The 24,376-nt window shown below is 35.7% G+C and overlaps 2 protein-coding genes across 2 annotated transcripts; one reads left to right on the top strand and one right to left on the bottom strand.

Moving 5' to 3' along the window:
- Positions 1-3,979: 3,979 nt before the first annotated feature.
- On the bottom strand, positions 3,980-10,098 carry LOC121389465 (thioredoxin domain-containing protein 17-like). The gene is made up of 5 exons (XM_041521106.1): positions 9,993-10,098; positions 8,786-8,930; positions 7,889-7,970; positions 6,865-6,946; positions 3,980-4,557 (listed from the first exon to the last, which is right to left on the bottom strand). The coding sequence occupies exons 2-5, from the start codon at positions 8,925-8,927 to the stop codon at positions 4,492-4,494; spliced, it is 372 nt and encodes a 123-aa protein (XP_041377040.1). The 5' UTR covers positions 8,928-8,930; positions 9,993-10,098; the 3' UTR covers positions 3,980-4,491.
- A 322-nt stretch (positions 10,099-10,420) lies between these two features.
- Positions 10,421-23,839, top strand: LOC121367743 (transcriptional adapter 2-alpha-like). Its single transcript, XM_041492085.1, has 13 exons — positions 10,421-10,490; positions 12,986-13,162; positions 13,854-13,945; positions 14,937-15,034; positions 16,281-16,331; positions 16,976-17,137; positions 17,939-18,002; positions 18,645-18,688; positions 20,005-20,115; positions 20,859-21,019; positions 21,696-21,783; positions 23,032-23,105; positions 23,623-23,839. Exons 2-13 carry the CDS (start codon positions 13,001-13,003, stop codon positions 23,809-23,811), a joined length of 1,296 nt encoding a protein of 431 aa, XP_041348019.1. The 5' UTR covers positions 10,421-10,490; positions 12,986-13,000; the 3' UTR covers positions 23,812-23,839.
- The last annotated feature ends 537 nt before the right edge of the window (positions 23,840-24,376 follow it).

Raw genomic sequence — 24,376 nt, 5'->3', positions numbered from 1 at the left:
CTACCCCCGCCGAATCTGTCCACTTCCTGCACGCAGTTTGCCGCATAACGTTCACCACGACGCCTATACACGCGACATCTTCCATCATGACGTCGGAGCAGAAATCGGGACTCGTCACTGAACCACACCTGTCTCCATCGCAGATGAGGCCATTGTCGATGAATCTGGCACCACTGCAGTCGGAGTCGACGGTGTTGTGGTGTTAAGATGACACCTCGAACTGGACGTCTGGCACGAATTCCTACCTCACGTAGGCGGTTCCGTACGGTCTGGTCGGATATCCTGCGCAAACCTGGTATTGCTGCGGCTGTGGAGGTGGCAGTAGTCAATCGTTCCCGAAGGTGGCGTACCCGGATGTAGCGGTCCTGCCCGGGGGTAGTGACCCCGTGGTCGACCGGATCTAGGGAGGTCACGTGTTGATCCATGTTGCTGGTAACGGTCCCACAGTCTGGAGATGGTGCTTGGGGACACATGGAATGCCCTGGCAACGGCCGTTCTGGATTCGCCTGCGTCTAGTCGGCCGATGGCATTGTTTCTCTGCGGTTCACTGAGACGTGGCATGTCCTGGATTGTCAACTGTCGGCCAGATACAGAGGCCAGGCAAGCGAACACCCTGCACTTTTATACTGTCGGTGTTCATGTTGCACGTGAAGACAACGCACGTGCAGTGGTGACATGGTTTGCACGTGGCTGCGTTTTTGCGAATATTCACATTTTGGAACTTTATTGTACAGTAGCTGCGTTTTATCGAATGTAACCGTGGGAATGTGTTTGGGACATGCAATGACCTTATATTCACAAAGCATGAACCGGTAGGAAACATAAAATCGGAGTTATAACCCATTTGTACCCTTTTGCGTTTCTTTTTTTGAAGAGTATATATATATATTTTTTTTTTTTTTTATCTGCCTCTAATTTTTCCACAGCCTAAATATTACAAACTATGGAACAGCTGAATAGATAAAATATTGGTGGGGATTTGGTGTACTTACCAGCAAGATTGGGCGATTCTGTGGCTATTCTGAAAGTTTGCATATGACATGGCCATGGCCATGGCGGAAGGATTTTTTTCTATGGTGGGTTGCAACGTGTTAGGGGTTTTTTTTTTGGTTTTTTTTTGGAGGGGGGGGGGGGGGTATTTATTTTTTTAAAGGACATTACACATGTGTCAATCTTCAACAGAAACACCACGCTGACCAAGATAGTTGATGTTTCTAGTAAAGAATATTAATTCATTGTATTCAGTTGCTAAACGCTGGGTCGTTAGGGACACCCCATCATCCGAGTCTGTAGCCTATGGTCATTCAACCAAGTGTTAAAAGTATTTTGCATAAGTGAAAAAAAAAAAAAAAAAATCATCATCAGCATCATCAGACCAACGTCACACTGAGCTGTGGACGAATGTGCTACCCAGCATGACGGGACGTAGCCCAGTGGTAAAGCGCTGGCATCATCGGTTTTGGGATCGATCCCCGTCGGTGGGCCAATTGGGCTATTTCTCGTTCCAGCCAGTGCACCACGACTGGCATAGCAAAGGCCGTGGTATCTACTACCCTGTCTGTGGGGTGGTTCATATAAACGATCCCTTGCTGCTAATCGAAAAAGAGTAAACCCATGAAGTGACGACAGCGGCTTTCCTCTCTCAGTATCTGTGTGGTCCTTAACCTTATGTCAGACACCATATAACCGTAAATAAAATGTGTTGAGTGCGTCGTTAAATAAAACATTTCCTTCCTTCATTGAACATTCCCATCACAGGAAAAATATATAATGAGCTTTCTGTTTCACCAAGACAGGTGAGGACAAATAGCTCCACATGCACATTCATATACAAGCTGTTGTAGCACACGTCTATTACAGACCTACGCCGGCTCCTCTGTGTCACCAACGATAGGGTGCACTATATCAGAAATACAGCTGGCACGAGATCTGAAATATAGCTGTAACTTTCCACTTTTTATCTACACATTCACATTTACCCATCCTTCTTTTCAAAACAGTCCACCCTAACTCATATGCACACCAGTGATAAATAAGTGTCAAGGGCTGTTATTTATAATATAGGCCAAGTACACAGGTGAAGCGCAAATTCCATTTGTCCGTAATCAGTATACGTAATCCGCAATGCACATAGTAATCGGATGCACACGTAAAACGAATACATTGAATCTACTTAACTAATTTGCTTTGAAAGTGATTGATGTGGATTACGCATTACGGATCAAGTATATGTATATACATATACGCAAGCGGATTATGGTCAGATGAAATCTGCGTCTGAATTTCGTATGGAAAAAAATGTGACAGGCGAAACACACTGCACCGCAGTGCTCCTATCTAAACTGTTTGCCAAGAAACCGTCAGAATGCAATATCAAACTGTGTGTCAACAAGTTCAGTAACTTGATCATAACTTGATCTTCACTTGTCAGTTTACTTAAAATGAAACTCCACTTGGCTTTAATTTGCATTGCCTTTAGCTACCGGAGATAACAGTCCATTACGCAGAATAGTGTGTATCTAAGGGAATAATTGTCAGACGAAGGATTGCACTTTGATAGTTGATACGGCAAACGCTTAAATTATTTTGCCCACAGAGATGCTGTAATTTTGGTAATAGCCCGTGCAATCTGAGAAGAGCAAAAGCCGTTTGGGACTCGTTGTCAACTTAAACAATTCCCTTTATCTGATTTAGTCGATGAATTGTTGCTTGCAGACGATGGGTAATTAAGGATGGTTGTTCATTCTATATCCGTTTGTCAGATCAAGCGTTCATCAATATTTAAAGCTTCGAAACCGCATCACTCATATCGGTAACTTGACATTTCCATTTTGAAGAACGTCTTTACATCCTTTTACTCTGTTATTGGTTATTAGCTCATGTCGAGTGCACACCATCATGAAATGTGCCGTAACAGAACGCATTGGCGTGGGGAGTTGCCAACAATGGTTTCACCTGTAGGAGTGCACCGTGTTCATCCTGTTCTGCTTCATATGTCATCACCTACGCATCATTCCAAAAACGACTATTATCAAAATAAGAAAACGTTAAACATAATTATCAGTCATTATGTCAATACCTGTTGAAAAATTATTGGAACATTTCATGAAGATCAGAACAGTAATTTAAGCACCGCAAAAAGGCCAAACTTATTAAGGCTTATTATGAATCCACCACGTGAGAATTGTGCGAGATAATGTCCCCACTCATTTTTTTTTAAATTAATAGTTACTTTTAGCTCCATTCTGGAAGCAGAAATTGTTTCAATGAACTTTCGGCGATAGACTATTATATTTCGATTAGGATTAACGATTCCACGCAGTATGTGTTTTGTTGCTTAAAAAAGCAAAACAGGCCATGGATTTGTTTTTAAAATGCACCATTGAGTGATTCAAAACTTCACTGGGAAGCTACCCCCCCGTCTTCCCCAAGTTGGTCGTTAACTTCCGTTTAATATATGCCCTATCAGGATCAGGCGCATGTGCAGGAATTTTAGAGGGGGGTGGGGGGTCTAGACTGTGGGAAAGAAGTTTAAAGAAGGCTCGAGTCATCCTCCTAAAAATATCTTCTTCTTTTTTTTGCTTAAGTGGGAAAGGGGGGTTTCTATTCCCAAACCCTCCCATGCTTGCCAATGCCTGAACTTCAGAATGCTAATTGACTGACCCGCTGTTTCAACAGTAATGTGTATTCTAGAATATTCTTTCAGGTTAGGAAGTGTTGTGAATTTTGATAAAAATGTTTTCATACAGTGAAATAAGCAGTTGTGTTATTACCCATCAGTCTAGTTCAGGGTTCATATACTTATTTACCAAGCAAATTATATGACTTTCCATGATTTCCCATCATTTTTACTAGACATTTTCCAGGACGTTTTCCAGGAGTTTTGGGATGTCACCTACAAATGTCAGTAGACTAACTTCACAAATGTCAAGTATGGAAAACAAAACCCAGTTATTAATACAGTACTGAACACAATACATGTACTAATGTTTTTTATTTCCATTGACAAAAATAAATGTTAATAAATATTGTAAACACACACTATGAATATTTCACAATTAACTTACAACAAATGTCTATTAGAATGTGTTGGGAAGAAAATCATGATCTTTTGAGGTCTAACCAGGTTTTTATAAAAAATACACTGAGATATGCTGTATATGATTTAAACTTAAAAAGAATAGATCTGTTAACTCATTTTATAAACTACATTATGTACATTAAAACAATCAGCAAACTTGATGTACAAACTTCACACAGGAGAAACAATAATTTTAAAAGGTCAATTTCAGTCTCTTTTTTTTTTGCGTCACTAGATTGTTATTCTTTACACCTGTAAACCTGTAAAGAGATTACAGCGTTAAATTAATTTAATGGTAATTTATTGTCATGGTTAGTTGAAGATCATTTAATAGGTTTTAATCAAACTGTGATAAAGAACAGAGGGAATGTATGTATTAAATGGGTAAGAGGTAGGTAGGTATATTACTATTAGTCCTCAAACAACATCTGTATTAAATCATCTTTGGTGCATTGTTCCTCTTCTAGTCTTTGTGGCTGAAAAAAATAAAAAAATAAAAAATTACCAGTTTTACAAAATAAATAATAATTGTAATACAACCAGTTTGTTGCATTTAAAAAAAATTCTGCATGTTTTCTTTTCAAGCATTTTGAGTATGGGGGCATACATTTATGGAACAATGGTGCACTCTGTCTCTTTACATGTGCTATGGATGGATGTGTGCACAATGGAAGGGTCTGACAAAGGCTGGGACTAAGAGGACCAACAGTCTAACACTGTATACCCATTGCATTATTTGGAGAGATAATAATAATGGTTACAATGTCATCCAGCTTGTTAGAAACATAGGCACTTCGTCATGTTGCACAAATGGTAGAAACAGTCGGAACATGGAATGAGCATACGTTGTTGAAGCAGACACATAATTGAAGGGACATAACTCTGTAACAAATATTGGAGGAGAAAACACTTTTCTTTGCAACATTTGGTATACTGCAAAAATGGATATACATGTACATATAGTGTTTCAAGGGTTACATAACCAAACCAAACATAAATACAAACAGAAGAGCTAATAATTTTGGTCATATCATGTTATTATGACAGAAAAAATGGGAAGTACTGATGAGAGTTACATAATGTTTGAGGGGGAAATGGCCATAACATTAAAAAATGTTCCATGGGGAGAGGGGTTATAAAAAAGAATTTTTTTTGCATTAATGGCTCTTGCACAGACCTCACCGTGAAAACAAATGAGGGGAGTGATTAATAGTACCCCAAACTTAACTTAGCCATTTAAGATATTATCATATTAAAGGGACACCCTAGTTAAGGCTAGTTGTTAACCATTACAGCGTTGTTTTTCGCTATTAAACCCATTTTTTCACAAATAAAATTGCACTTTACTTACTGTTTATTATTTAGAATATACATTTCCATTCACCTGAAGTGTTTTTTGGTAATCCTGGTTTTTGTAATACCACAAAATGCATTTTTCGTATTTCTTAAAAACGGACGCACGTTTGAGAAAAAAATGTTGAGCAGACAAGGTCTAAACTATTTTTAGACGGGATATTTCCATTTCAATGTCACAGACGTTGGTATACCACGTGACCATTATCATTTTGGTTCGGTTTGTTTTCTCATGCACAGTTCGCGCAATCAACATCCGATTTGTTGTTCATTTGTGAGATTTTTCTTCACAGTTCGTGGACATTTTCAGTAACAATAAAGTTCAGACAAGTAAGTGTCTCAATACAAAACGTTACAAACCCTTAAAACCAATAATTTTGCTAAGTCTTACGATATCTGGAGAGGGGATACAACCAGGACAGAACACATCCAGGAGAGGTGAAAAGAACGCACACCAAGTCTGTGCGCACTCTGTGAAATTTGTCGTGACGTAGGCATTGTTGTGCTTCGAGCAACATCTACCGGTGACATCAGAATACTAACTTTCAAAATTATTTCAAGCAATTGGGACATGGGGATTCCCATGGTATTTATCGATATAAAACCTGCTTTTTCACTCCATTTGATAAAAACGTGATCTAAGTGTGTTACAGGTTTGTAGATTAACCAAATTATAATTTATTTTCGCTGGATGAAACTAGGGTGTGCGGCTTTAAGCATCACTATTTAATCCTGGTATAAGATAGTACTTTGTTTTTTAATTCACATGCTGAAAATTACTCTCCTTGAACTAGTGTCATTAAACAAACATTCCTTTCTTTCCACTACCAAATTAATGTGTTTTGCCACACCAACACAGTTATAAGCATTGGAATGTGACAGTGACTTTGGGTGAGGGGAGAGGGAGGGGGTGGGTGGCAGGATTGAGCTGGTTGAGTCAGTCGAGTGCTCGCTTGAGGTGCTTGCATCACAGGAGCGAACCACCTCAGTAGATCCATTCAATTGATTGGGTTTTTCTTGTTCCAACCAGTGCACCTCAACTGGACAAAAGGTTGTGTTATGTACGTTCCTGTCTGTGGGAAAGTGCATATAAAAGATCCCTTGCTGTATTAGGAAAAATGTAACAGGTTTTCTCTGGTGACTATGTGTCAGAATTACCAAATGTTTGACATCCAATAGCCAATGATTAATTAATCAATGTGCTCCAGTGGTGTCGTTAAACAAAACAAGCTATTTTTGGGGGAGGGGGCAGCTATGTATTAATCTGATTTTCAACTGCCGAGGGTGATGCATTATCTTCACATTTGTGGGGCACACCCGGCACCCACACTTCCGACACCTATGACATTGTTGTATTAAGAACTGGTCTTATCATTGTATTGTCAAGTCAATATATCACACCGACAGTAACAGACAAATATCCACCATACCGTTCCAACCTTCATTAGTGTAGGTACTGACTTCAGTTTTAATTTGGGGTCTGTCCTGAAAGCATTGTTCTGATCTTTCCAGCTGTGGAAAAGAAAAGAAAATTGTTTTATCACTATATACAGCCCAACAAACATGTATTAATCAGTCACCCACTGGAAATATTAAAAGGTGTCTTCTTAAGACAGGCAGTTACTTATTACAGTTTGTATTGTAGTAGATGATATACATATACACAAATGCACATGTATAAATGATATCAAAATACATGTTAATTTTTTTTTTAGGGCTTATAGATTTTTTTAAAATCCACTAGCCATGGGATCAGTGATTTTAAAAATGTACTAGCCACGATTAAAAATCCATTAGCCCTACTTTACTTTTAATTGTACTAAATAATACAAATAATAAGATATGTCACCTAAAGAGAGAGTTAGAGCTTGTAAACACTAACATTGGGGGTTGGGGTGGGGTCAGGATATTTATATTTACAAAATAGACGTAACTGCAAAATTTGACACACAAAAATTCACTAGCCGTCAGGCATGGCAATAGTAGTTATTTACTAGCCCAACATTGAATATCACTAGTCATGGGAGTGGGGCTACAATAATCTAGAAGCTCACAGGCTGATGTTTAAAATGCAACAGCATCTTCAGAATTCATTATTAATCCAAAAACAATAAAAAAAATATTTTAAGTGTAACAAGCATATTGTGAGTACTGCTTAACACCGATGGCAGGACAGTGGTAAAGTGCTTGCCTGATGCACAGTCAGTCTAGGATCGATCCCCATCGGTGAGCCCACTGAACTATTTCTCATTCCAGCCAGTGCTCCACAACTGGTATAACAAAGGCTATATAACTGCAATTAAAATGTTCTGAGTGCTTCATTAAATAAAACATTCCTTGCTTCCTTTTTATAATGTTAACCATTAAAATAACACATTTTTCTTCAAAATAAATATATAGCTAATACATGGATATTAAATTTCAATTTACAAAACACCTTCAGTAACAACTTACTATGGTCTATCACCCACACTGCAGTGAATTAATACAGCATCATCCGGGACATGTTTTAAATTCCTTTCCACAACTGGTTCAGCTGAAATAACATACAAACATTCAGTATAATAAAGCTATCAATAATGCCACTATACGTCAATATCAGCATCGTTAAAAACAAATTCAAAATAGCATAGTCAAATGTTTGAGTGTGTCTGCATGTGTGTGTGTGTGTCTCTGTGTGTGTGTGTGTGTGTGTGTGTGTGCATGCATGTGTATTTGTTTGCGTGTGCATGCACATGCAAGCTTAAAACCATTGCATTGTCATAAAATATTCAACAGTTTTGTTGTAATTGCCACTGTAGAGATATTGAATTAATTACTAGTTTTTATTTTTTGTTGTGGATACACAGATTATGTTATGTCTTGTTGACTCCCAGTTTTGAATTCAGTCACACTGACTCCCACATAAATCTCAGCATCTTACACGTACCCATTGAGTCATTAAAACCCTGTACCTACCAGCCTTATGTCCGATGGCTTAACCACGACACCACCAAGGCCAGTAACTATATTTTTAATTTCTTTTCAACTTATTTCCATGCTTATATCCAATTATTGTTCAAGCACACTGTCCTGGGCACACACCTCAAATATCTGGGCTGTCTGTCCAGGACAGTGGGTTAGTTGTTAATTGTTAGTGGTTTCATGAGAGAGTAGAGGGTGTAATGGTCTTATACCCATCGAGCTGTTAAAACTTGCTCTGGGTGGAAGCCGTTACCGAGCTGCAAACCTTGTACCTACCAGCCTTATGTACGATGGCTTAACCATGACGCCACCAAGGCCAGTATATATATATTTAATTTCTAACGTCTTGATCAAAGGGAAATAACTGTGTGTAATATGGTACTGTACCTACAACACAATCTGGGCACCAACTTTTACCAGTGGCAGGGTCTTCATTTCCACAAAAAAGTGCAAACAGAGTTTTCCCTTTATGCTCTTCTAAAGCTTTGCAGTAGGCATCGTGTCCTTCTATATTAATCTTTTGCACCATTTTCTTTAAACATAAAATAAAACAATTTTGCTACAATTTAGTCATTACAAAACATCATGAAAAAAAAATGAAAAAAAATATTTTTTTACGTACATAAAAAAAGAAGAAGATACAATGTACATATAGTATGCAGTTTCCCAGTCTAATATGACAGTTACATAACAATTATATAATGCAAAATATGGCATTTTTATTACTTTATATCCCTCCTCATGTAACATTTTGTAACACAATGGCAATTTCCCACCTCTAAAATTATGTAATGCTTGAGAATGCACACACATTTAACCCCAATTCTCCTGTCATTAAACAGGGCAATCTAATTAAAATTAGCTCCACTATTACATGTGGATCTAACAGCAGCCAGTTGGAGCTCATGTCCACCTATCAAAACCTTACTTGCAGAATCATGCCAGTGATTTAAAAATAATTTGAAAACATTCCAAATTATCCTGAGGGTATACAACATGTTTTGTAATTACAGTAAAAAGTAAAAAGTACTGTTACTTTTGATGGACCCATTCTTTGATTGTTTTTTTCCCCCTACATCAAGTGCTGTGGTATGTGGTGTTCCGCCTGTGGGGAGGTGCATATTTAACAAAACCCTTTCTGTTAATGGTAAAATGTGCTACCAGTGTTGTTAAATAAAAACAAATGTTTAACTTTGAGCTAAAATTATGAGTTTACAAGAAGGTTAGTCCAGGTGATCTTTTGTTAGCACATGTTCATTCCACTTGTTATATTGGTATGGTTACAGGGCTGAAATTCTGGCAGGCTAATAAATAAAATAAGTAAAAAAGTAAGCACTGGCTGTAAAAAGAAATAGCCCAATGGGCCCACGACGTGGATCAATCCTTGATCGTCCCTTCCCTCCCTCCCCCCCCCCCTCTCTCTCTCTCTCTCTCTCTCTCTCTCTCTCTCTCTCTCTCTCTCTCTCTCTCTCTCTCTCTCCCCCTCTCTCTCTCCATCACATACTCCCTTAAGTTCAACGCACAGACACATAAGAGTTGGAACTGTGAGCTTCTACATGCCTTGTAACGGATTCTTTGTAACGTATACGATTACCTGTATTGGATAATTAACTCTTATGTAAGAATACTTCTGAAATACTCCTTTCTCAATGACCCATGTGAGTTGTAAGGTGGGCGTGACCCAGGTACAAATTTGATAATATTACGTACTGGTGCGTCCCAAAATGAAATTATACAAATTGGATTTCTAGTTTCTAAATGTAGCTCATTGCTAAAGCATTCGTAACACTAATTTAATGATATTATTACTTTCGTCTTTGACATGACATTCGCGAAAACAAAATTCCGCCTATTTACCAAATGACTTTAAAAAGGCATCCATTTGGAAATACCCCTATTTTGAATCATAACACATTACACTATAGGGTCTATTTTCAGCCGGTTGCTTTGTTAACAAGGTTTTTATAAATGTTACGCATTTTACCTTTTAAATTAGAAATGTATGAATATTGGTCTATTAATCAATTATTTCCGGTTAATTAAAAGATGGTTTTGGTTGCGATATTTTGATATAACCTCAGCTTTGTTTAAGGTTTACATTGCAATTTATTACAGAATATTCATTATTGATGATGCTGCGACATGCTGTAACAATCTCCAATCATTTTTAAAAAAGATTTACGAATTTCCCCTAGATATAAGAATTGCAATTGCTAAAACCCAGTTGTTTCGTCCTTTGATAGTTTCGCCTTCCTCTTGATAGTTTCACCTCCCACCCTCCTGGGTCGTTTTGCTCCCTTTTGGGGGTCGAATGTTCAGTGTATTAACAACGCACATGTACATTTTATGGTCTATTTTTAAATTAAAAAGTTGTTTTCTTTTCAAATTGGTATTCATTTGTCATTGAAGCAGTCTTGACACCTGAAGCTGAGCCAACTAGACTAAATAATTTCACTGGTGTGATTTAATTTAATATACTTCCCACCTACTCTTTCCTGATCATTACAATAACCTGTGTTAATATAGTTATGTTTAATTGTTAATATTTCAGTTTATTATTCAAATTTCAAGATATACATGTACTGGGAAAGAAGTAGGGCGATCTCGCCACCGGTCGATATCGCCACGGACGAGATCGCTGTAAATTCCATATACTGCTGGGCGAAATCGCCGTACTATATATATCTAACTAAAGAGGAATTTTATTATTTAAAATGTTTATATTACTATCATTTACTGCATGAAATGATACAAACAATGTTCAAATCAAATGTGATGTGTCCTTTTTTTCTGTCTTTGCCTGTTAAAGTGTTTCTTGTGAGTATAGTTTTCTCGCAGTGACCACTGTGCATACCGTTTTAAAGACGATTAACACTAATAATAGTGAACTCTAATCAACATATAGACATAAACTGTTATAATGAATTATAATTTCCCTGTAATGAAACTGAAATCATGAAATGCTAATAAGCAATATATCTTTATATCTGTCCTTGTATCTTATCTCGTTAGTTTTCTGTTACTGGTAATTTAATGTGATCAGTTCTATAAAACCGTAGATGTAAAGAACATATCGAAAAAAGAAAACATACACAAGCTTTTAGTTTGACATTTTATTAATTTGTAATATATAAGTGTACTATGAAATGGAACACACAAACATGTCGGCGACCATGCCCAACTTTTTGAGAAACCAATATCAAACCCAAAACATGCACTGAATAATAATAAGCTTAAAGTACTGTCAGTCGGGCCAACTTTGTTGTAAACAGTATGGAAGACAGAAAACAGACAGATGGAGTTTCAGTTTGAATTTTATTAATTTGTTACATTAATATGTTCTCAAACAATAAGTAAGTGTACAATTAAATGGTACACAAAACGTCGGCGATCTCGCCCAACCTTGCTGATATGGAGTAAACTGAACAAAAGCAATGACAGAAAAAACAAAAGCTTGGGAATAAAGAACAGTATCAAACCCAAAACATTAATTAAATATTATTATAATAACCAATTTATTGTAATAAACAGTGACATTCCCGTCTGCTTATATGTATATAGAGTACGGCGATTTCGCCCAGCAGTATATGGAATTTACGGCTATCTCGCCCGTGGCGAAATCGCCGGACTCCCTGGGAAATATAACCAGTATGACACGTTTGTCATAATGATTTCATGTGCACAACAAATGATGTCATTTTGGCCATTACCCTCACTCTCGCTCGTGTAATTATGTATATATATATTTCCCTTTTAAAAATTGATTTATTGTCAAATACTTTCAGGGGTGAAACAACCCATTTTAGGGGTATAATGGTGAAATGACTTGATTTTGCATAATGTAATTGTTAAACAGCCCCAAAGTTAAATTAAAATTGTATTCCAATTAAGAAAAATTGTAACAGACCTGCAAGGCATATATGTAGAAAAAATGATGGTGTCTCCTGGCTCACCCATGTTATAAATAACATAAATTTTAACTGTCTTAGTGTTAGTCATTTATGTTAACTTATAATTATATACAATAAGACTCCATCATATGTGGTCATGTGGGATAGAAAAGTACACCCTCAGTGGTAGAAATTTCGATCTGGAATGAGGCTTGCCACGTCGCATGGTAGAAATTTCCACCACCGAGGGTGCACTTAATTATTCTATCCCAAATGACCACATATGATGGATGAACAGACAAAGATGGCTGAACAAGTAACTTTTTTATTTGACCATTTTATCATAAATAAACTTCACTATCATTTTTGCTGTGTTTGTTTCATGTGTTAAATAAAATTTAACACTACAAATTACAATCATGCCATATGTGGGCGACCATTATCGATATCTTTGACTATACATGTAGTCACTAGAGCAGGGCTAGCTCTGGGAGAGCGGTAAATTTCGCCAAATTATCTATTAAACATAAAACGTTTGAAAAATCTAGTAAATTTCCAACAAAATATTACAAATTACAATACAATTCACAGATATTTTTCAAAATTAATTAATTTGGTGAGTGACAGAGCTAGCCCTGACTATAGGTACACTGTGACAATGGATATTATAAATTAAAAAATAATTTCTCTATTTTAGAAATAGTGAACCGAAATGGAAGAAAGTCTGCAGTGTGCAGTGTGTTGGACAGATTTAACTGAGCCGTATATTGAATGCATCAAGTGTCGACCGAAACAGGTGTTCATCTGTCTGCACTGTTTCGCGAGGGGTATGCAGTTTGATGGTCATGAAAGCAACCATTCATATGTTATTGTGGTGAGTTTTCTTAAATAACTGAATCCATTTTTTATTTTTTTTACAATATTGGTGTAGATTTATAGAAATAATTACAAGGCACTTATTAATTTGGGAATGTTTCAGTGATGAGGAATAAGCACTTTTACATACGAGTCTACAATAAGTTGTGTAATGACTGAACATCTTTGAATAAAAACATTAATTTGCTGTAAGCCACAATTTTCATAAAAATAGTTTGAAAATAGGAATATTTTAAAGAAAAAATGTTAATGTAAAAAAAAGCAATAAAGCAATATGTACATTTTGCAAACAACCATTCATATCTATAATGCAACTAGATCTGTAATGAAAATAATGTATGCATATAAATTTCTCAAGTCAGCTATCTGGGCTGTCTGTCCAGGACAGTGAGTTAGTGACTGAGAAGTTGGTGTAGTGACCTTACACCTACCCTTTGAGTCATTAAAACTCGCTCTGGGTGGGAGCCAGTACCAGGCTGCGAACCCTGTACCTACCAGCCTTATGTCCGATGGTTTAACCACAACACCACCGAGGCCAGTCCTGCAGTGCAAGTAATTGCTTTATTTTCTATATTTGTAAATCCATTTCACCTGCTGTGACTTTGTCTTTACCTGTTTTGAGGCTATCTAAACAACAACCCTGCACAGTGCAAAATAACTAACAGGGTTTGGGGGGTTTTCTTTTTCAGAAAAAGGATTTCCCACTGTTTGAGAACAACTGGACAGCAAAAGAGGATGACATGTTGCTGAAGGCTGTAGCAGAATGTGGACATGGAAACTGGTAGCTGATGAATTAGCTTTGATGATGTTAACAATAGACCACAATATTTCACACGAACCATCATTCTGTTCGTGTGATGGTTTTGTAACTGTAAATTCACAGCAGGCCAGAATTTAGTTCAGTCAATTGAGTGCCCACTTGATGTGGTTGTGTCGCAGGATCGAACCACCTCGGTGGATCCATTCAACCGATTGAAACATTTCTCATTCCAACCAGTGTACTACAACTGGGCAAAGGCTGTGGTATGTACTTTCCTGTCTGCGAGAAAGTGCATATAAAACATCCCTTGCTGCTAATGAAAAAATGTAGCGGTTATCCTCTGATGACTACGAGTCAGAATTACCAAATGTTTGACATCGCCTGATGCGTGGTCTGTCTCTGTTTGATCCTCATCGGTTGGCCCACTGAGCTATTTCTCATTCCAGCAATATAAAAGATCCCTTACTACTAATGAAAAAATGCAGCATGTTTCGATTGTTTCCACTCTCAAAATGACCAAATGTTTGACATCCAATAGCCAATGATTAATAAATCAATGTGCTCTAGTGGTGTTGTTAAACAAAACAAATATTTTTTTGTAACATCCATCTCTAATTCTAATGATAACATTTACCATTACACACAATATATATCTGAATCTATGCACTATATAATTAAAATGTAATGTTTGCTAAAAATTATGTTGGTATTTCAGGTTTGAAAACTCACTCTGTCTCCTAATATTATTAGTAATAACATACACAGTATCAGCAGTTGTAATAGTTTGCTTGTTTTGTGTAACACCAGATACCTTATATCACTGATTAAACAATGTACTTGGGCTTATTAAGCAAACATTCATTTTGTATATATAGCAGACTGTTATTTATCCATTTTATCCAGGAGCACTACACTTAAATACTAATGGTCATAAATAAAAAGTGTATGTTCGCAGTGATTTAAATAATTATAATCTTGTTAAAGACTGACCTAAATTATTTGTTTTTCTTAGGAAAGACATTTCTCAACAAATACAGACAAAGACAAGCTGGGAGTGTGAAAGACATTACAATAAATACTATATCAACGATCCGCCACATCCATTACCAGGTAACTTTGCTTACTTTCTCAAATAGTACATGTTAGTGGTCAACAGTGTCAAATGTTTTGTTTGTAGTAACATGAAATATTACATACATTTTAACATAGCTCTGACAACATACATGTATATTTGACTGTTCTTGTTTAGACATACAGTAAAGTACTTTTTGAACGAACACGCTAACAACAAACTACCGGTTGGATCGAACTGATTGTAAAGTCCTGTTTTTCCATATATATAGTATTAATACATTTTAATCCATAATACAAACTATGTATAGCGAATTAACTGTTAAAACGAACAATTTGTTTGTCGACATTGTGAAGTTCAATGTACATTAGTGTATATACAACAATTAGATCATAATTTTCATATAATTTGTATCTTATCAATCAGTAGCATTAATGGCAATGCATCCAAAATGACTGCACTGATATTAATTCTTGTGTTAAAATTTTTAAAATCCAAAATGGCCGACTTCTTGAATGCAAATGGTTAACATCCGCAAGTGTGTATAAGGAACTACTGCTATAACAAACCAATGTGTCTGGTCCCTTACATTTCGTTATAAGAGTACTTTACTGTACATGTATATCCACTAAATGACTACAGCTGCAGAGGATTTAATTTTTTAACATGTTCAGGATGGTGAGACTTGTGATCTGTTCAATATGTTCGTGCTGGGGTGTCGTTAAACATTCATTCATTCATTCATTCATTCATTCATTCATTCATTCTGTTCAATATGAGCTCTTGCCCTCATGAAAATGTTTGCTCTTTAAGAGCCCAGATGACCATGACAGTATGGTCAGATACGGTACTATGGTTAGAATTTAAAAAAGGAGTTGTAATTGGAGGTAGTGTTGAGATTTTGATTGTGGGTGATGGAGTGGGCATGAAGGGCCAGACACCAACTATTCGCCCCTGCCCTTGTTGCAGTTAATTTTTTGTATCTATTTAATTTCATGTATCAAGGGTGGGAATTCTCCTCTCATGGAACATTGCGTTTCCTCGCATTTTAATTGTCCTTTCCTTCAAACTGTGTTAGATGGCACGGATTTTAACCTAGGATTTCAAGAATTTCAGGGACCCCTCTAGATTTCCTCTTTTTTACAGTTCACCAAATGCCACCCCTGATGTATAACCAGACTACAAAATAAGACATACAAAATTATGGGTGTATTCCATCTCGCACTTTTTACTACATTATTTCTTCGCATTTCAATTACATTTTCCAATATTTTGGTTTTTCAGAATTTCCAGAACCAGATGTTCACATGCATCCCAATCCAATTACCTTCAAATGTAAGTGATTTATGTTCTTCACAAACAAATTGTAATTTATTTTTTAAAACAAGAGCACAAATGTTTGTGCATTTATTGCGTCATGCTGGAAACTCACATTAAAATGTTGTCTACAAGAAAGATTTATGGCATTGGGCTTTAAATTTAGAGATAATGTGTCAAGAATCCACTAAATTAATATTTTTACAATATATGGTTGTCACTAACATAAATAGGACCTTTAAATATTTTACACATCTCCAAAATACATAATATTCATAACATCTTCTCCTAACATTTTGGTTTGTTATATTTCAAATCTTTTTCAGGGCTCACCCTGTCCATTGTCAAATTAGCCAATTGCTAATTTTTATTCAAAGTGGCTCCAACATTTAGTGTTTGACTAATAAAATATTCCTTATATTAACTACATTTTAATTATTTTCAAGGAAATGCTCTATATATCTAAAAACTGACTGAAGCAGAATTCATTCTGGACAGTATAAGACTGCTGTTTGCTTTATTAATTCCTCTCTGCATGTATTCAGAAGACATGTTATAGACATAACATTATGTATCCTATGCTGTTTTAGGAAGATTTATTCTTTCAATCTCAGATTGTTTGATGTTTCTATTGGCACTGTAACTGATGTTTGTGTTTGCAGTGTCTGAAGACCCCCCACGACCCCCTGAGAACTCGTTGTTGTTCAGTGACATGGCAGGCTATATGGCCGCTAGAGGAGATTTCATTGTGGAGCATGATAACTACTTTGAGATGGAGCTTAACAACATCACACAGGATGACGATGACGAGGAACTCGACACAAGTAAATACAGCTACAGTGTATGATGGGGAAAAACCCCAAAAGGATGAAATATTTATCTAATTTATCTAATGTAACAGCAGTGCTTCTAGAATTTTTATAAAATCCACTAGCCATGGGATCGGGATTTAAAAGATTTGCTAGCCATGATTAAAAATTCACTAGCCCTGCTTCTCTTTAAGTTAATAAAATTTTACTAAATAATAGTAGTAATCAGATATGTCACCTAAACAGGGCGATACAGCTTAAAAACACTAATATTGGGGTGTGTGGGTGGAGCATATTTACAAAATAGACTTAACTGCAACATTTTACCAAAACATTTCACTAGCCGTCGGGCATGGCAATAGTAGTTATTTACTAGCCCAACATTGAATATCACTAGCCATGTGAGTGGGGCTACCATAATCTAGAAGCCCTGTAACAGTATATTCAGGCATTGAATTTGGGGATTTTTAAAGGATTCTACCAGAATCATAAACATAATAATATAAATATTTGGGGATTCTATCATATAATCTTACGCTTCCAACATAAAATCTAGGATTCTGGTTAAATTTACAGCCTGATATTTATATTCATTAAACATTTTTAATGCATAGTGGAGCTTTGATTGTCTCTCATTAGCGTCAATTTGAATTTCTTACTGATTACTTTGCCAGAAATTAAAATGATACATCACACAAACACTTTTACTGGTTTAATGAGTTTTAAATTTTGCACACATTTTTTTGCCAGGTTATCTTCGGTGGTTTCAGATTTGAATACAATGATTAGCTAACTGGCTAATTTTACTTGTTTCAGGATTAAAGTTTGCTGTTCTTGATAGCTATTATGGCTGTCTCAAAGAAAGACAGAGGAGAAAAAGGTTTGTAAAATAGTTTTTTTTGGTGGGGATATATTTTGTTCTTTTTATTTTCAAAACATGTACTATTTAACCCGGCTTCAATGCTATGGTCTGTCACATCCTCCTACAAAAAATGTGGGGTTTTTTGTAAATAATTTCAGTTTGGTAAGAAGAAAAGTAAAAGAGTTTTGAAAAAAAAAATAAACCCCAATCATTTCAGAAATAAATAACTTGTAATAATTCCACAGTATGAAAAAAAGGCATTCACTGTGGTAAGAACTATAAGTTTTATATTTAGCTCCATTTATCACAACAAAATAATTTCTAGATCATTGACGCTTGGTTTATAGATGTATATTGATCTTGATGCATATTACAAAATAAAAATTTATTAAATTAAAAACATTTTTAATGTTTTTAAATAAAATTTTATGTAATTTTTTTAATTATTCAGGGAAACATTTTGAATTATGTTATCTAAGCAGTACTTATTTATATTGTATGAACAATAACTACACAACTGAACATTTAAATGTATATGAATGTTTTCATCTTGCATGTTTTGTCTTTAATCTAATAGAAATAAAGAAATATTACCATTTAAAATTATCTGTATCTTGTCGGAAAAGTCTTACATCTTAACATATTGTTTTTTAATTGCAGAATAATACGTGACTATGGACTAATCAACATTAATAAATTGTTTGGTGAGTAGCTGTTATTAAGTTATCATGTGTTCTTCAGTTTGTTTCTTCAGATTTCAGCCAGTAAAATAGAAAGTAAAGTAAAATTGAAATTAAAGTTGAAATGCTTCATATCAGTACTACATTAGTAAACCAAAACATTTCACACTTTTCTCAGTTTTTTTCTCTTTAAAAAATCAGATAGTTCATAAGTTGTCATATTTACAAATCATGTAACATGGATATATAGTGAGTTAATATTTACACGGAAATATAATAATATTTTGTTATAAAAACCAAAACCAATGCATACATATGTACTTAATAAAACATAGTCCGTTTAAGGAGACTGCATTTGGACAATTGAATTCATGAAAATCTATAATAAATATACGTAATTCTTCTTCAAAACTTTAAAACTTTTGGCTCCAGTTTTATTCACTGTAATCTCAATTCTGTTAAGTTGTCTTGTTCAAAATATACACCCTACTCACATACCCTCCAAATTTTGGGTTGCCCCCAAAAATCCAGTATTAACAGATGATTAGAATGCATTTATTGATGTTTAGTGGGGAGCATGGAATGCCTTTGTCAGCTTGGAGTTTTGGTAGGAGGATTACTATTATGATGTAGGCAATGGATGTCAAGTGTATTTTTCAATACTGGAGGTGCCCTTTTTGAACATTACACTCCCTATAAAAATCATGCATCCTCCACTGAATACACTCACTCCCTATAAAAATCATGCATCCTCCCCTGAATACACTCGCTGCCTAGAAAAATCATGCATCCTCCACTGAATACACTCACTGCCTAGAAAAAGCATGCATCCTCCACTGAATACACTCGCTGCCTAGAAAAATCATGCATCCTCCACTGAATACACTCACTCCCTAGAAAAATCATGCATCCTCCCCTGAATACACTCACTCCCTAGAAAAATCATGTATCCTCCACTGAATACACTCGCTGCCTAGAAAAATCATGCATCCTCCCCAGAATACACTCACTCCCTAGAAAAATCATGCATCCTCCCCTGAATACACTCACTGCCTAGAAAAATCATGCATCCTCCACTGAATACACTCACTCCCTAGAAAAATCATGCATCCTCCCCTGAATACACTCATTCCCTAGAAAAATCATGCATCCTCCCATGAATACACTCACTGCCTAGAAAAATCGTGCATCCTCCCCTGAATACACTCACTCCCTAGAAAAATCGTGACTCCTGCCCTGAATGAACTGTTTTCATTTAACGCATTCCTGTTTTCTTGTATTCAAATATGATTATTTTTCATAATCTGTTGTTTACATCTCTCTATTTTTTATTCTTTCAGCAATCAATCGACGATTTGACAAAACAATCCGGGGATATATTGAGAATCTTCGGGTTTTCACTCGACTGTTGGAACCAGTGGAGTGGGACTTGTTTGTAGAGTCACTGCATTGTGAGTATCACTAGAGAAAAATAGTGTATTAAAATAGGGTAATAGAGCTTGCATGTATCTTTCCATAGGATTTTGTTTTTGCGTATATCTGTTATCAAAACAAGCAAAAATAACGGAGGAGATAGAAAGGAAATGGTTGGTGTTTTCAATAGATCTAGCAAATGTTGCGTTGTGCTTTCTTTTGATTTTATTTGATTTGTATTTATTCATATAACAGGTAGTAATATAGGATTTTTCTGAAGAAACATTATTACTATAAAACACACACAGTATCTGAATGGTTCATCAAATAGAGGATATTTCATGTTTTTTGTCAAATATGATTTTATATCTCATCGAGTGAAGTTTACAATGATATCTCACGAGTCGCGCTTGCGCGATGAGTGTGATATGATTGCAGACTTCACAGGACTTTTATTTCACTGATATTTTAAGATATTTCTAATAATCTGTGTTACATGTAGGCTGTCATCCCCAAAATTTCCCATGCCAAATGATTTTAGGAGCATTTCATTGTTTGGGGAGAGGGTGCACACCTTTAGCACCCACCTTTTATATCTGCATCTTAATAAAACCATCTCTACAAATAAACACAGACATTCTGTATTTCGAGATTATTCCTTCATTGTAACATTTGCATCATATCACAAAATGACTGTAAGATATAACGGGTACATTTTAAATAAACATCACAAATTTGTATTGAAAATTAGTAGTAAACTATGCATTGATTAAATTTTCAGTTGAACAAGAACTCAAGAATGACATACAAAAACTGCAGTCCTACAGAAGAAACGGCTTAACTCGACTTCGACACATTAAAACATTTGTGCCGCTCAAAGTGAGACGAGAAGCATCTAAAGGCCAACGACACCTTCTCTCAGATCTACTCAGCCACATTGAGGTCAGCATTGACTTGTGGGATTCTGCCCAGATCAGCTGTTTTCCTCTCATGGAACATTGCGTTTCCTCGCATTTTAATCGTCCTTTCCAAAGTGTGTCAGATGGCAGAGATTTTAACCTAGGATTTAAAGAATTTTTGGGACCCCTCTAGATTTCCTTTTTTTTACAGTTCACCAATTCCCACCCCTGAGCATTACTACATACCTGTCATTCAATACCAAGCAAATTTGTTACTTTATTATTATGTGCCCTGGGCCATAATATTAGTGTCATATTACAGGTATATTTTGTTTTGCCAGCATCAATCATTAATTTAAAATTGACCATTGTTATCACTAAATATTTCAGTTTTACATTTAATGCCTGATTTATATATATATATATATATACTAGACTGACAACACCCGAGTTGAAGCAAATACGGTCAGCATGCAGTTCAGCATTTAATGAATAGCCAGTTATATCTGTGAACTTTAAAATGTCCTAAGTAAGACATTATAAGATTTCTGTTTAATTTTATTGAGGTGATGACATTAGTTACTAGATAGTTTTTGTTTTTCTACTGTGTGTGTCTATAGTGATTGATTTGTAGGTGCATAGCTGACGTTGAACTAGTGTCATCTATAACAGGAGCCAACCAATTTAGTTTGTATTCCATCTTGTATTTATATTTCCAGGATGATGCTGCTTGCAGCACATGGTTACAAAGACAAGTTGTTATTGAAAAAGCTGCCAAAGGCCTTCCAATACCTCTACCTTCTGCACGTAAGTTCCTACATGTAATTATTTTTAACTTTAGCCATACATTTTATTTTCCTATCCCAACCAATGTTCCATGGCTGGTATATCAAAGACTGTTATATTTATGGGAAAATACAAATAAAAGCATCTTGTGGTATTTTCTTAGAGTTGCCTATGTTGTTGCAGCCGGTTTCCTTTTTCGCCATTTAGACCAGTGTTCCTTTGCTTTCCTTTTATCAATCACTCAGTTTGCATTATTTACACACAATTTCGTTTATCTCAATAATAAAATGTGTCAGTTTTTGTACATCAAAGGATCGATTATTAATAATTCTGGTGTACAGCGAATACCAATTGAGTGGACGTTCAATGTTGAGACAATCCAAATAATCATATAATAATAATACAATTACACACATGTATTTACTTTTGCTTGATCAAGTAAAGTTGACAACAAATCCATTGAACTAGGCTTGTATAGAAAGTATTTTGATTCTTTCAAATATTAAAAAAAATATACACACTTCCACACATTCCCATAAAATGTTCTGACCTAATGTATAATAACAGTTTTGGCAAATGTTGTCCTGGTGTTTTCCCTGTTCTAGGCCTAATACTGGTAATACCTTATGGCATCTGATTAAAGAACAACAGGGGCCATCCATAAAGTATGTCTGTACAAAATCTGGGATTTTTTTTTAATTCCACCTCCCCCATGTACACCTTTTGTATGTTTGATCGTTAACCTCTCCCTCCATGTACAGACATACATTGATCTTCTACACTGGAGAGTACATTAGATAAGGAGATTGGATTGCATACATTTTACACATGCAGTCATTTTGGCATATATACTCTTGTCAGTGAACACCATTTCCCCACTGTACACGCTTCATATGTACATACTGCCCAATGTCGTGTCCCCCCCCCCCCCCCCCCCCCATGTTTGGCATACATACTTTATGGGTGGTTCCAAATGGGGTGTTAAACAAATATTCCTTTCCTTTACTTTCTTAATACAGAAAGTGTCTAACCTGAACCTTAAACAAATGGGAATCCTGTCAAAATGGGCCACGTTTCTTGGTCCTGAATTTTCTAAATTCCAAACTTGACTCTCTGAATACTGGATCCTGTCTAAATCAGATAAATATTAGGTCCCAGGCGTGATCTGGTTTAGACAGGTTTCACTGTACTTACACAATTTGGAAAGACTTTATTTTTTTTAAGAAAAGTTAGATGTCTGCTTTAACACAATAATATGTTTGTTTTTAGCTAGAAGATCTGCACCTCCTCTTGACATTACGGGACTTCCAGGTTATGATAAACTGAATACAAGAGAACGAAATGTAAGTTATTTTTTTAATGTTATTTTATCACATTATGAACACTGGTTTATGAGCCATTCATTTGCCTTTGATGCTGACACACCAACAATGGGGTGATCTAGTAAATTTGCAGGTCTAGGGTCTAATTCACAAGCTCTCTTTAGCAACATCACGTCGACCTGACAAGTCTTTTGCATTGCACTGCGAGATCACAAGTTGTGAGAGTTTAATGAATTAGACTACTGATGTCTTCCTGTACTTTAATTTATTAATTTATTGTATGGTATTGCCACTCAAAACACACTTCTCAGTTTTCTAAAAATTAAATCCATCAACAGTCTAAAAGTTTGAATACATTTTCTGTAAAAATCGTTTCACTAATACATGTATTAAAAAAATAATTGATAAAATTTGGTAATGAATTACTTTAGATTCATATATATTTAACCTTATGTTGAAAACTATAAATCTTCTGTGTCTGAATGCTTCTTTATTGTGTTTTGTTTGTTTATTTTTTATATTTATTTATTTATTGCAGCTGTGTGCACTAGTTCGTCTCATACCCGAAGCATTCATAGAGTTTCGAGATCTCCTTGTTAACGAGTGTAAAAGGTTGGGATGTCTGAAACTAGCTCAAGCCAGGATACTTGTGAAAATAGATGTGAACAAGACACGGAAAATATATGACTTCCTTGTTAATGAAGGGATGATTAACAAAGATCACTGAGGATTAATAAACACTGTTTCAAAACATATACTGTTGTTGCATTATTTGTTGACGTTCTACGTCAGTGGTTTGCAACAGAACAGACGCTTCTATAACGACATGCTTATTTTTGTATTTAGAATATGTTTTCGAAAAGCTTATACAGCACTTCACTAAAATCTGGTAGCATAATCAGCCCCACCCACCCCCCTTAAAAAAAGAGAGAAAAAAAGGTTAGTATGACATTAAGGCTAGCTTCTTTTACACACCCTCTCCCACTCAAACATGTTTTGTGATCCTTCTACGGTTAACCATGCTACTGCTATATAAAATTGTGATATATAGTGCCTTGGGTCAGGCAAGGTTATATTTAGCAGCCTAATACTGATAATGATGAGCAGTAGTTATTATTGCAATGAGGCTGGCACATTTTAAGAGTTTAAAGTTTGTTTTATTCAATGACCCCACTAGAACACATTGATTAATCTGTCAAATAGTCTTGGAAGAAACCTGTAGCATTTTTCCATTAGCAGCAAAGGATCTTTTCTATGCACAGACAAATCAGCATATACCATAGGATTTGAAA

Source organism: Gigantopelta aegis, chromosome 3, assembly GCF_016097555.1.
Source record: "Gigantopelta aegis isolate Gae_Host chromosome 3, Gae_host_genome, whole genome shotgun sequence".
Taxonomy (NCBI): Eukaryota; Metazoa; Mollusca; class Gastropoda; order Neomphalida; family Peltospiridae; genus Gigantopelta; species Gigantopelta aegis.
Note: the sequence above shows the minus strand (reverse complement) of the source record. Positions and strands in the feature narration are given on the sequence as shown.